The 13,918-nt window shown below is 37.3% G+C and overlaps 1 protein-coding gene across 4 annotated transcripts; it reads left to right on the forward strand.

The window, feature by feature from the left end:
• Positions 1 to 335: 335 nt before the first annotated feature.
• Positions 336 to 13,878, forward strand: LOC120002200 (DExH-box ATP-dependent RNA helicase DExH11). 4 transcript variants are annotated; one of them, XM_038850837.1, is made up of 23 exons: positions 340 to 881; positions 1,935 to 2,183; positions 2,325 to 2,585; positions 2,735 to 2,803; positions 3,032 to 3,110; positions 3,374 to 3,552; positions 3,647 to 3,754; positions 4,029 to 4,130; positions 4,347 to 4,547; positions 4,704 to 4,814; positions 5,316 to 5,383; positions 5,482 to 5,872; positions 6,504 to 6,659; positions 6,738 to 6,848; positions 7,054 to 7,107; positions 7,973 to 8,230; positions 9,418 to 9,527; positions 10,381 to 10,534; positions 11,200 to 11,665; positions 12,014 to 12,228; positions 12,333 to 12,571; positions 13,168 to 13,294; positions 13,376 to 13,878. In XM_038850837.1, exons 1-23 carry the CDS (start codon positions 747 to 749, stop codon positions 13,586 to 13,588), a joined length of 4,056 nt encoding a protein of 1,351 aa, XP_038706765.1. In that variant the 5' UTR covers positions 340 to 746; the 3' UTR covers positions 13,589 to 13,878. The 4 variants fall into 4 exon arrangements, with proteins under 4 accessions (XP_038706767.1, XP_038706768.1, XP_038706765.1 ...); XM_038850838.1 differs by having other exon boundaries at positions 747 to 881; positions 3,386 to 3,552; XM_038850839.1 differs by lacking the exons at positions 13,168 to 13,294; positions 13,376 to 13,878 and having other exon boundaries at positions 336 to 881; positions 12,319 to 12,571.
• Positions 13,879 to 13,918: the final 40 nt, after the last annotated feature.

Here is a 13,918-nt window from a genome sequence, read left to right on the forward strand (position 1 = left end):
ATTATATCCATCGGTGAACTTTTTACAGATAATCAATGTTTTGTTGCAATTTTATAGTTTTTACCAAAATACATTTATTTAGAATTACATACGAGTTCGTCACTTGGAAGCTTAGTCCACATAAATAATATCAAAGTCAATTTCATTATCATATCACGCAATCGTTTATTACACATGATTTCCCAACGGTCAAAATGCACCTTTACTAAATTAGCAAGGGCACCAAATATTGAATTTGAAAATTTCCCACAAACGTTCATATCAAACGGTCAAAATGCACATCTTATATTTTGTAATGCTGTAGAGCCGTCAGACTGTCAGTCATCTGGGTACCATTTTGAAGGAAGGTATCTAATTTGGGAAACAAAACAGAGCCCACAAAAGACACACAGAAACACCGCGTTTATTTCCTAACACGGAAAGGAGTCGTCCAAGGTGGTGAAAGCACAATCTAAAAAGAAGCCCTAATTTTGGAACCCAGACTGAGCCCAGAGACGTTAACCCAAAGCCCGCTTGTCGTCCAAGGCGGTATAGCACAAAATAAGTGGAGTCCCTAATTTTGGAAACCAAACAGAGCCTGAACACAAATGAATAAGGAGGCGTTCACGACAGAAGAGCAAAATATAAAACGCAGGTCCCTTGTTTCTCTCTCGAACTTAAAACCCGCGAAAATCCCCCACTGCTTCGAAATTCCGAAGGGCAGGAAAATCGAATGCTCAATTTCAATTTCTTGACAAAAAGAGCGAATGGATCGAGTTAAGGCCGGAAACGAACTTTCTTTCCGGGTTGGTTTCTCCGGATACAGCGGTCACCTCCGTGTGGAGCCTATATCAACCGTAGAACGTACCGACCCCGTCAGCTTGCTCCCAGATTTCATCCTTGTGAGTTGTCTTTTTTTCCCCGTTTTTTAATGTACTTAATTTTTCCTGCAGCGAATTTGGCTTCAGTATCTTTCTATATATTTCGTGCCTTCTATCTTTTTGATATCGTGGAAATATATGTGGCTTGTTGATGTCTAGGGTTTTCCTGTGAAGTTTCATGGCATGGTTCTGTCATTTGATGCCCTTTTTAACTTCCGCTAGTGTGATTTCATGGCTTCAGGGTTTTGGTTCTTGTTGTAATCATGCGTATATTTTGAGCCGTGCTGCTTTTGTGGTTCAATCGAATACTAGCAGTATTTGTTTGTAGCTATATTGATGGAGCCAAACTTCACTATTTGGTGGAGGATGAACCGATGAAGTGTGGTGTTAAATTTCCAAAGGGAATAATAAGTTACCAAGTTGTCAAGTATTTGATCATCTTTACTATGGTTATTTGTTTGAGGTGATATTGGTCAGTTGACGTCATTTTTGCATTTATTTTAGTCGCTTCATGGTTTCCCAATTTTGGTTTGTTTAATATTTTTGTTGCCAGGCTAATGGAACTTAATCTCACCATTTGGTGAAACTATGGGGGATGCATCATGTGGCGGACCTGGCGGTTAATTGCCACTGGGCTTTGCAATATTTAAGTGGTCAAATAACTTGATCATTTTCTTTTATGTTAAGCATATTAATGTTGTTTTTCTATCATTTAAGAAATTTTATGGCTTCATAATTTTGCTTATCTATGTCATTATCTTTGTCAATCTTAGCTAGATTCGCTTGTTGCTAAACAGATGGAATCACATAAATTTATTGTTTTGGAATAATTATAAGGGGCTGAGTGATTTGGTGTGAAATTACCAAAATAACTTTCTGCTTTTTTAATCAGTTCACTTACTCGTTTGGCTAATTGAGTACTGTATTTTCTAGAAACCGCACTGTATTTTCTTGTCCATTTAAAGCTGCGCTGATGTTGTTGAAAAAGATGAAAACAGTATAAGAACATGATTTATGTATTTATTGAAAGATATCTATATTCTTTTAAGTAATTAGATTTTGTGCATGTTCCAGCCTCCTGCTTTCCCTAGAGAAACACCTGAATCCATAAGGGAGCACATAGAGGAGAAGTATCTAATGCCAGGATTGGACGTTGATGAATTTTCTCCTGAAAAGGCTGGAAAACAGTGGGAATTTGACTGGTTTGAGAGAGCGAAAATCTCTTTGGAGCCATCATTACCGCGTACTGTTATAGTTCCGAAATGGGAGGATCCATTCAGACGGAAAATGAAGGACGGAATATGGATACCCGATGCAGTGGAGGTAGGTGGGGTTGGATTATGTTCTGTGAGTCTCACAGAAATCAGATTTTCCACAACTATTAATATTTTATTTCATATTCCAAAAAGACAAGGCAATACTTTTGGGCTTAACATGTTGATCATTGTCTATATTTGATTTTAGATGGAGGTATCAGAATTGATGGCTGGGGCTCAAGATTCTGGTACACGGCCGCGTGTGTCTGGACCCACGAAGGATTTTGTTAGAGGAAGCATCAGTAATCGTCCTTTTCGTCCTGGTGGTTTGGAGGATTCCCAACTTCTAGGGAGAATTCTTGCGGACGGGGCTTCAAATGGTGAATGGGTACAAGAATTGCTGACAGGTGGCTCTGCGCAGACCACACCCCCAAGCCTTAAGCAAGGATTAGACCTTGGGGATTTTAAGGTATACCTTTTTATGTATGATGTCAATTGATTAATTCAAACAGATATAAATTGTATAAAACCTTTCATAAGCCTTGCACTCTGGGTTTGACTAATCTTTGACTTTCATTTTGTACAGCTTCTTATTACATTAATAACCTCTTTTTGAAGGTCTATCCAAGCTCATGGAACATTTACAAAGATCAAGGTTCACTTAATAGCAGTTCAGAGGGAACTGAGGTCTGTTGATATTGTGCAGTGCTTCCCTAGTGGTTGAACTATCTAAGATCTATGCGTTAATCAAGTTTTTGTTCTCTTCATAAATCCTTCGTATGTAGTTGTGGACATCATAGACCCCTGATCTTGATATCATGAGGCATGATTATTTGTGAAATTTTGGCATAGAAAGGTAAGAATTATTGACAGATTTAAAGTTTGATTGATGTAATGTCTCGATGTTATTTGCAGACTGCTTTGTCTATACATTTTGATGACGTGTTCAAGAAGGCATGGGAAGAGGATGTTGTCACAGAATTTGAGACAGAAGGTCGGTTACATATTCTGTTTCACATGGTTGTAGGCAGTTGTAATTTCATTGGTAAAGAGTCATGAGGGAGCTAAGCAAAATTTGCCTCATTTTATCTGGATTCAAGTATGGTTTCCTTGAAAGCTTCACCATCTTCTGTCATAACTTCCATAAAAACTTGTGTCTGGGAAAATCTCTCTTTTGGCATGGCATGTAGTTCATTTTTCTATTCCACCCTTTGTTTTCCTTCCTTCTGGAGGCTAATATTGTTGCTGTACCTGTAGCTAAATTTTCAGACTCTGAGTCTGTTAAATCAGAAGCTGAAGTGGATAAGGATAATGAGCCCAGCAATGTGGGTGAGCCTGAATTGTCTGTGTTAGACGAGATTTTGTCAGTTGAGTCGGGAGGAGTAACTTCAAGGTCAGAAGAAACTCAAGATGTTGATGGACAACAACAGAAGCAGGTACTGTTGAAAAACAGCATTATATGACAACTATATCTTTCTCGCATGCTATCCTTTTTCATGCACAGAGGTAAAGCTCTCCCAATATTGGCAGGCTTGGGCTGTTACTGGAGGTAGTGAAGGAATTGTGAGCAGCTTTTATGAACTTGTTCCTGATATGGCACTTCATTTTCCTTTTGAATTGGATGCCTTCCAAAAAGAGGTAATGATAGTGCAAACTTTCTAATATATATTTGATGGAGTGAAAAAATTATGGTACGTGCGGGAAATGTTTAAGTTAAAATCGGAATAGTTTCTTGTTCCTGGAAATAGGTCGCTCACGATTTTTGGATACCATTTAACATTTCACACGAAGTCTTTACTTTTACTAATTTTATGTGAATGCCAAAAGTCTTTATTTTGTTGAAGTCCACTTTTGGAAACTTATATTATCTCATGCTGCTTCATATATTTTACTTTGGTTGGATATTTTACAGGCCATTTATTATCTGGAAAAGGGTGAATCTGTTTTTGTGGCAGCTCATACATCAGCTGGAAAGACTGTGGTTGCGGAATATGCTTTTGCCTTGGCATCTAAAGTATGATCTTCTCAGTCCTCATACTTTTGGGTTTTCCCTTCACACCAAATTTGACTAAACTGGAAAGCTATTTATTACGTTATAATTTACTGAATTTTAGTGATGAGATGAACATATCTATGCTCAAGCATGATCATTTTCAAGTTATAATAGAACCATTTTGAGTTAGTCTGATTTTTGTCGTAAGGATTTTTTCTGGGCTTTCCTTTCATGCAGCACTGCACTAGGGCTGTGTATACTGCACCCATTAAAACCATCAGCAACCAGAAATATAGGGATTTTTGTGGGAAGTTTGATGTTGGCCTTCTCACTGGTGATGTTAGCTTGAGGCCGGAGGCTTCTTGTCTGATCATGACCACCGAAATATTAAGGTCAATGCTTTACCGGGGAGCTGATCTTATTCGTGATATTGAATGGGTAAAGCGGATCGTTCTGTGTGGTATTTTGTTCCACAGTAATCTCTCCCCTTCTTGTAGTGTATCAAGTTTCAACTCCACTTATGCTCTTTCAGGCTAACTTTGCTCTCTTTCTTTCCTGTAAAATTACTGAAATCTTTTTCGCTCTTGGACATAGGTTATATTCGATGAAGTGCATTATGTCAACGATGCTGAAAGAGGGGTTGTTTGGGAGGAAGTTATAATCATGCTTCCGAGGCATGTCAATATTATCCTCCTGTCAGCCACGGTACTCATTCCCGCTTCCACATTTTTATTCTGTCTGGATATTGCAATTGGCTTGATTCATTATTGAAGACAATGGGGAGTTCCAATTATTTTTTACTATCTTTACTCTCGTAATTTGTACTCCAGTTCCAAGGCATGTCAATATTATCTTTACTCCAATGGGTTGGAAACACTTAAAATTGTTTATTTGATGATAAGTTAGAAACACATGAAACGAGGGTTAGCAAGGGAATATTGTTTTTCCATTTGGCATTTTCTTGTCTAAATCCTGTGAATGCGTAATATCCTGAAATTCGCTAGGGGGAGTTACTTTTTAGAAGCTGAATTTGCTCCTGACTGTATAAACACTAATGAATACAGTTCTTTAGTATGTTAATTACTGTTGTCGTCTCCATTTCTTGACAGATATACATACTGTGCTTCTTTTTCCTTCATTAACTTGTCTCTTTAGGCCATTTGGGTGGCTGAGACATTGCATAAAGTCTTCAACATTGTAATGCAGGTACCAAACACAGTTGAATTTGCTGACTGGATTGGCCGGACAAAGCAAAAGAAAATTCGGGTTATGGGGTATTTAGTAGATTTTATATTTCGAACGTTCTCCATTATTCTCTGATAAAATTTTTGTCTGGGAGGATGCTAATAATGTTTCTATGTTTACTTATCAGAACAACTAAAAGGCCTGTCCCATTAGAGCACTGCTTGTTTTATAGTGGAGAACTGTACAAAATTTGTGAAAGTGAAGTATTTATACCCCAGGGACTGAAAGCTACTAAAGATGCATATAAGAAGAAGAGTTCAAGTGCAGCTAGTGGAGATACCAGGCCATCTACTGGGTCTTCAACAGTTCAGAATGGTGCTAGAGCTCAAAAACGTGAAAATCCTAATCGTGCCAAGCAGAATAAGCATTCTGGTTCCCAAAGCTTTGGTAGCTCCTCTGGGAATAGTTTGGGGAATCAAAATTACAGTAATGTTAGAAGTAATTGGGGGTCCAGGAGATATGAAGCTTCTTTGTGGTTCTCACTTATTAACAAGCTCTCAAAGAAGTCGCTATTACCTGTATGTTGGAAAACTACTTCTTTAATAGGGTTTCTGAATATCTTATTGGGGCATGACTCTGGTCGCATCGGAAGTTAATGCATTTAACTGAAACAGTAAAATCTTTTAATAATCTGGGATTCTGAATCTCTAGGGAAATTGTTAGGAGAAAAAACACCTTTCATAAAATGGCAAAGAGAAGTCTAAGTGGCATTATTTATGCTTGCTTAGTGTGGTTTTCACTTCTGATTGATGGTTGAGAATTTCGTTTCTGATATTAATCGTCGCATAATGTTAGCCATATAAATATATAATGCATGCAATAGTGCATAATTCTCATATACCAATGTGGTCCATTGGAGCTTTACACTCTTAAATGTCACATCATTCAAGCGTTTTTTTCTTCTTTTTATTTGTGGTGATAAGCAGCTCTATTAAGAGTTATAGATACTACATCATGGCTATTAGATAGATGTGTAATTTTAGTATGCATATATATGGGCCACTCCAAGGGTTCTGTATGACTTAAAACTTTCTAGATGACTGCTGCTGGGGTCTAATATGATTCTAAAAAGAATTTTTTAAGGTATAGGGTAGGAATTCTTTCCTGTTACATTATCATAGTCTGAACCTCTGTTCATGATTTGCATAGGTGGTTATATTTTGTTTCTCAAAGAACCGCTGTGATAAATCAGCAGATAGCATATCTGGGACTGACCTCACTAGTAGTTCTGAGAAAAGTGAGATTTGTGTTTTTTGTGACAAAGCATTTTCACGGCTAAAGGGATCTGACCGAAATTTACCACAGGTTTCGTAACTAACAAACCAATTTTCTTTTGACACAAACCTATATGTGGTTGACATAATAATTTGGTTGAATGTACAGATTGTCAGAGTCCAAAGCCTTCTTCGTAGAGGCATTGGTGTGCATCATGCCGGGCTGCTTCCTATTGTAAAGGAAGTTGTTGAAATGCTTTTCTGCCGTGGAGTAATCAAGGTAAAGTTTAATAGTTGTATTGCATTCGTTTTTGTGGTTGCCGTAGTTGTCGGTGATGCTTCTACAAGGTTAAGGAATTCCCGTGGTTAAAGTTCTTTGTGAACACGTTGGACTTGTGATAATTTTGTTTAAGTTTTAAGTCATGTCTTTTTGTTTGTAAATGAGAATTGTGATTTATTGATGTTCAACTGTGTTCTTCTTGTAGGTTTTATTTTCGACAGAGACATTTGCAATGGGGGTCAATGCTCCTGCTAGAACAGTGAGTTATTTTGTCAATTCTATGAGATTTGGAATCATTTAGTGCTACTCTATCGAGCATTATGGAGGATACTTGGTTATTCTATACAGATGCCAGGAAAAAAAGGTCCTGTCTTTACACAAATGGATGCCACTGTGATTAATTTAATGAGTTAATTTTTCTAATCTATTGATGTATGGAAATAATCCTTGTAAATATGTTATTCCTGTTATTGATCTGATAGGGCTATTTTCCCCTTGTTGTCAGAATAAACTAGCATACTTCTCCTCACCCCTGAAAATGAGGTGGAGGGTAGGTTTGTTTGTTTGTTATGAGTCCAACCATCCAACTTGGTGCCTAAGAATGGTTATATATTGAAAATAAAAAGAATCTAGTGTCATGTAACACTTGGCATTTTAAGAATGAGATGTCTAAGAAAAGTAGTAATCTTTGTGTAGTGTTTAATGTTTTACTTTTATTTTTATACAGAATTAGTCTCCGATGAAAGCTCAAGCAAGGTCTAAGTTTATCTTGTCATTACATGGTACCATGATAGCTTTCCAAACCATGAGTCCTGTTTTTACCTTTCATATAAAATAAAAGAGATGCTATAGAGGATGAAATTTACGCAATCCCTTGTCCATTCCATGTGCACTAACTAACAAATAAAATAATAAATTACATATAGAATGTTTTCTTTGGGCATCATCAGCCTTTATGTTTTTTTAAGTGCGGCAATATCATTGCTCAGAGAATGAAAGATGCTTGAAACTTGTTTGTGTGTGTGAGTTGTTATCTTTATGGATGAAGTTTGTTGCCTTTGTGTTATTTATATTGGTACGACAAATGCATGTTGAATCTTAACTTGCAACAACATCTTTTGTAGGTTGTTTTTGACACTTTGAGGAAGTTTGATGGCAAAGAATTTAGGCAGTTACTTCCTGGAGAATACACTCAAATGGCTGGTCGTGCTGGCAGAAGAGGGCTTGATAGTATCGGAACAGTTGTTTTAATGTGCCATGATGAAATTCCTGAAGAGAGGGATTTGAGGCATGTCATAGTTGGAAGTGCAACCAGACTCGAATCTCAGTTTCGACTAACGTATATCATGATCATGCATCTCCTTCGTGTTGAAGAATTAAAGGTACTCTGACAATTATATTTTGAATTAGATGTAAGGAAAAATGCTTTGTTCCTCCAATTTTTTACCCCCATTTTAAACCCCATCCAGCTGATACGGTGAATGTTTAAAGGTCCCTACATATGTTTTTATAATCAATCGGTATCCCATGTGCCACATGGATTGGGGGTTAAAATGTGGGACTATTTGGGGGGCTGTACATTAATCAAAATGTATGTGCATGTTACCCCCAAAAATTGCCAAGGAATGCCTTTGTGAATTTGAGGTAGAGAAGGCGTCTGTTTTTTAAATGTCTTGAAGAGAATTTGCTTTTGGGAAGTTAGGATATATTTTTTGGATTAAAATGGCTGGTTTTCCATTTCGGTGTATGCAATTCAAACTGGGTCATGTAGTTGTTCGAGGGATCCGTTCACGGAGATCATTTGACTCATCATATTTTTAAGTTGTATGTTAATATGTTTAACTAAGATGATTTTGGAATTGGGATGGTTTTGTGCTAAAAAGTGCTGGCCTCCCTCTCTCTCTCTCACACACACTTTTTTCATTGGTAATAATTTCATTTAAATTTTCATAGGTTATAATTTCCTTTAAAAACAATGCAGCGCTACCTACGGAATGAAAATCTAAAACTTATAACTTAAGAGAATGAATTAAAGGGTACTTTTGTTTTGGAGGATGGTTGTTACTTTGGAAATGGCTTGCAAAGTGGTGGGTCTCAATTTTTTGTCATCTGAATATTTTGTATTGCCACCCGGGCTGCATTTTTTACTTTGAAAATTCTTTCTTAGAAACATTGTCAAACGCTACCCATTCTGCAATTGTCCTTTTCTTCTAAATCTAATGGCAAAAGGTTATTCATTGGCTATGTCGAAAGTTTCCGTTTTGTGGCTATTGTGATTTTCATTTGAAACAGATCATAGGAAAGGATTGTTGTTTATGGTGCAGCTCCTGTTAGTTGTCTTATAGTTGCTAATTGCTCTGAATGGTTCAATTTGTTTGCTGTATCTTCATTTATATCAGTCTTTCATGATGGATGAATTTGGCAGTGTATGAGTCTATTTTTTTCTTGGAACCGATTTCAATTCCAAACTCTCTTTTATTTTATTTTTCCTTTAATTTCATCACACTTCCAAAATTCTGTAAATTGTATTGTTTTCAGTTATTTTCTATGGTCGTTATATTGACTGCAGGTGGAGGACATGTTGAAAAGAAGTTTTGCAGAATTTCATGCTCAGAAAAAACTTCCTGAACAACATCAGCTTTTGATGCTAAAGCTTTCTCAGCCAACAAGAACAATTGAGTATGTTAGCCACAGAATTTTGATTGCTACTTGTTTATGTAATCTGGTGCTTGGATAATTTCTGAGCCAGCACTCTTGAAACCATAACGCACCCCATGTGGTAGTTCATGCTTTGATGCCAATTCAGTAGTAGCCTGGTTTTCATTTGGATCAAGTAATAGTTTTGTGCAGTGTACTTGATGTTCTGTTCGGGTAGACAATTGTATACCAGTGACCACGTGATGACATGAAAATGTATGATGCATGTGCACATGGTAATTCTGGCTTCATATAAAATTAGAATTGGTAGAGGTTCTCTCTCCAATGCTGTAATTGAACAAGCTTCTTGCGGCAACTTGGATGCACTGGTTTTTGATCATATATATTTTTATTTTCATTCTATAGTCTAGAAAAGGCTGTGTAAAACTTTGCGATGCTGAAGTCGCCTGTATGGGAGGTCGTTTGTATGAAAGCCTGACCGACATACTTAGAACTTTTGCCAATGAGAAATTGAAATGCATTAAATTTAGCATTGTTAGTTCCCGCTGCCGCCTGCCGGCACCCAAATATGTATTTTAATGATACTCTTCTCTGATAGTTTGATTTACAAATCCTGATACGGTTAGAGGTTATTTATTCATAAATTTGGTGATGAATGAATAGCTGCTGACAGCAATTGTTCATGCTCATCTCTTTCTATAAACATTCATGAGTGGGATATGCCAAGCATGGTGTCTTAAATTGTACTCATCTTGTTAGACATGAAGAATTGGAAGGCTACTAAATCTTCAGTCATCTATAGCTTCTGCATTGAATAGTGCACATTGCATCAATTGATTTGATTAGTTCGTTAATCTTGGCTCATCGCATGCAGTTGCATAAAAGGCGAACCGACAATTGAGGAATACTATGAGATGTACTCAGAAGCTGAGAAACACAGCAGCCTGATATCAGAGGCTGTCATGCAATCCCATGTTGCACGCCGCTTTCTTACTCTTGGCAGAGTGGTAGTCGTAAAATCACAAACGGTGAGAAAAATAGCTTGTGGATTTGATTTGATAATCTCTTCATAAATCGATCTTGACTTTATTGTGTCTGTTCTCTTGTGCTTGTGTACCCATAAAAGTTTCTTCATGAAGTTTACCCAGAACTCGCAGACTGAAATTATTCAAGAGTCAAAATTGATAATGGTTGTGCAATATAATTAAAAAATGTTTTGTGTGAGCTGGAGCCAGTTTCATCTAATAAGAGTTGGCTTTCGTTGCAACAGCTAACCTTGTGGCATAGATGCTTCATTAAAGCGGCTTTGGTAAAGTATAACCAAGTGTAAAAGCATGATTTTGGTGGCACTAGGGGGCAAAGATGCCATGTGTTTTTGAATTGAGGACCAGAAGATACTCTAAACTTTGATGACTATGATAAAGGCCTGTTATATTGTCAATGATTCTTATTTTCTTCTGCTTTGACCTTGTTTAAGGGAGAAAATATAGCTAACGTTGCATAAATAAAATAAAATAAGAAGGTGCTTACCACGCTTGAACTGTTGACGGCTGGTGACCATGCATACACTGAATAATGCAGGGCTTTCACTCGAGGAGTATATTATTGTTTGTTTTTAAATATGATATACATCTACTCTATATTTCAACTTTCCAAGATTTGTGTGCTAATTCAAAGCTTGAACAATTGACAGGCCCAGGACCACTTACTTGGGGTGGTTGTGAAAGCGCCCTCAGGCAGTATAAAACAACACATAGTTTTTGTACTGAAACCTGATTTACCATCATCAACCCAAACACCATTGGGTCATGGCAACTTTCAGGATAAACCAAGTGATGGTTTCTCCCAAGGTTATATGTTAGTACCTAAATCTAAACGTGGTTTTGATGAGGAGTATTGTTCTTCTGCCACTTCTCGCAAAAGTTCAGGTGTCATCAAAATAGAATTACCTTACCATGGTTCTGCTGCTGGGGTGCTTTATGAAGTCAAAGGAATTGATACCAAAGAGTTCTTGTGCATATGCAATGCTAAGATAGAGATTGATCAAGTTCGACTTCTTGAGGATGGTAGCAATGCTGCTTTCTCCAGGACAGTTCAGCAGTTGTTAAATTTAAAATCTAATGGGAATAAATACCCTCCAGCCCTAGATCCTCTGAAAGGTAAGGCCTGTTCCAAGATAAATGAGTATTACACATTGCTAGTGTTATTGTTTTTCTTTATTGTTTTTTTTTTAGCTTAATCTCAAGCAAAACCATGTTGGTAAGAATTTCAAGATCATTATTCTCTTCATCTCTTGTTTTATGCCGTTCTAATGACAAGTGAACTAATCTTCAAGGTTCCAAGAGCTTCAAATATTGAAGCATGACAATATCTTCAGATGTAACTAGTGATACACAAGATGGTTTAATTGAATTTGGATATTCACTTTTAAAATCCAAGTTTTTCTACCCATGCATTGTGCAGGAAAATTGCTAAGACTTGCAATGGTATAACATACTCTGTTTCAGATCTGAAGGTGGAGGACATGCATGTTGTGGAAGCATACTACAAGTGGACTAGCCTATTGCAAAAGATGGCTGAGAATAAGTGTCATGGATGTGTAAAATTGGAGGAGCACATGAACTTAGCAAAAGAGATAAAAAGGCACCGAGAGGAAGTCAATGCTCTGAAATTTGAAATGTCTGATGAAGCACTTCAACAGATGCCTGACTTTCAGGGCCGGGTATGTTTATATGACATAGATGTTTTTCTTCTTTGTTTCTTTGCTTTTAGCGCTTCAATCTTGACCAAATTTTCTTTAACATTTTCCTAGTTGGGCATTTGCAGATAGATGTTCTGAAGGAAATTGGTTGTATAGACACTGACCTTGTAGTTCAGATAAAAGGTCGTGTAGCTTGTGAGATGAATTCGGGGGAGGAGCTAATATGCACCGAGTGTTTATTTGATAATCAAATGGATGACCTCGAACCTGAAGAAGCTGTGGCAATAATGTCTGCATTTGTGTTTCAGCAGAAGAATACTTCTGAACCTTCTCTTACTCCCAAGCTGTCCCAAGCTAAAGAGAGGTCCACCTTTTCTCCCTTTGCCTACAATAAGTCATGCTGAAGTTTCAACTTAATATACCATATTCTTCAGGCCTTCTTTTTGAAAAATTAATCTCTATCAGATTAAATATGATGCTTGAGCTCTGAGAGGTATCATTGGATGTGCATGTGCATGCATGCCACTTCCGTACCCAATGCTAGCTTGGGCTCTTACAGGGAGATTGTCAATTGATTCTTTGCCTTCTAGGATTTTTTTGATCGAAAAGGAGATAATGTCGAAAAAGCCCCACATGGTACCTCCTTGACACAATCAGAAACAAAAGGAACAAATAACTCAATTTCAGGTTTATTAGATCAAATACTTTACTGATCGGAACCTTCTTTTAGAACAGTCTAATGATTCATAAAATAATCATGGATTTTGTACTCTCTCTTTATTGTAAAGAAATGAGGTGTCTACCGTATAACAGGTTCAAACGTTAAATTTTCATGTTGCATGCTTTACTTTTGCGACTCTCTTAAGTAGATTATGAATTTATGATTGGTACAAATTTTTTACTGTACCATTCTCTGTTCAATTAGCTCTGATGTCGCCCTATAATCTTTCTTTCTTCCAGGCTGTACAACACAGCAATAAGACTTGGAGAATTGCAGGCACAGTTCAATTTACAGATAGATCCTCAGGAGTATGCCCAAGACAATCTCAAGTTTGGTCTCGTTGAAGTGGTTTATGAGTGGGCCAAGGTTTTATGTTTTTCCATATCTCGTTAATGCTCTCAACGGCATATGAATGGCTTGTTACCTTACTTTTTTCTCTTGTGGCAGGGCACTCCATTTGCAGACATCTGTGAGCTTACGGATGTTCCTGAAGGCCTGATAGTTAGGACGATTGTCCGACTGGACGAGACATGCCGTGAATTCAAAAATGCAGCAGCTATCATAGGTAACTCTGCTTTGTACAAGAAAATGGAAACTGCCGCCAATGCAATAAAACGTGACATTGTGTTCGCGGCTAGTTTGTACATCACAGGAGTGTAAATATGTCGAGATCTCAGAGATTTCTTTTCCCATACTCCTTTCCTGGAAGCACGAATGAGTATCTCGTGTTTCCATTGTTGGATGCCTGACTCGGCTTAATGATGGGTGATCATTTAGTCACAAAACTGATTGCTTCACTGACTATCTAGGAAAATAGAAAATGCTACTAGATGAATCTGGGTAAAAGATGTAGAGACCAGTTCTGCTTAATTTAAGAAGCGAAGACTAAGGGCCATTTTGGATTTTGGATATCCTTGTGTTCACTCGTTACAATGTTAATTTTGTTTGGATTTCTGTTATGTGTCAAGTGCTTGTGGGGGTTATCCCTGT

This window comes from Tripterygium wilfordii, chromosome 7 (genome assembly GCF_013401445.1).
Source record: "Tripterygium wilfordii isolate XIE 37 chromosome 7, ASM1340144v1, whole genome shotgun sequence".
NCBI classification, from domain to species: Eukaryota; Viridiplantae; Streptophyta; class Magnoliopsida; order Celastrales; family Celastraceae; genus Tripterygium; species Tripterygium wilfordii.

Excerpts from the sequence above, each read along its gene's own strand:
- LOC120002200 (XM_038850837.1), top strand. The coding sequence starts at position 747 with ATGGATCGAGTTAAGGCCGGAAACGAACTTTCTTTCCGGGTTGGTTTC. Across the intron at positions 4,815-5,315 it reads TTATCCTCCTGTCAGCCACG|GTACCAAACACAGTTGAATT; the intron begins GTACTCATTCCC and ends ATTGTAATGCAG. Across the intron at positions 8,231-9,417 it reads TTCGTGTTGAAGAATTAAAG|GTGGAGGACATGTTGAAAAG; the intron begins GTACTCTGACAA and ends TATTGACTGCAG.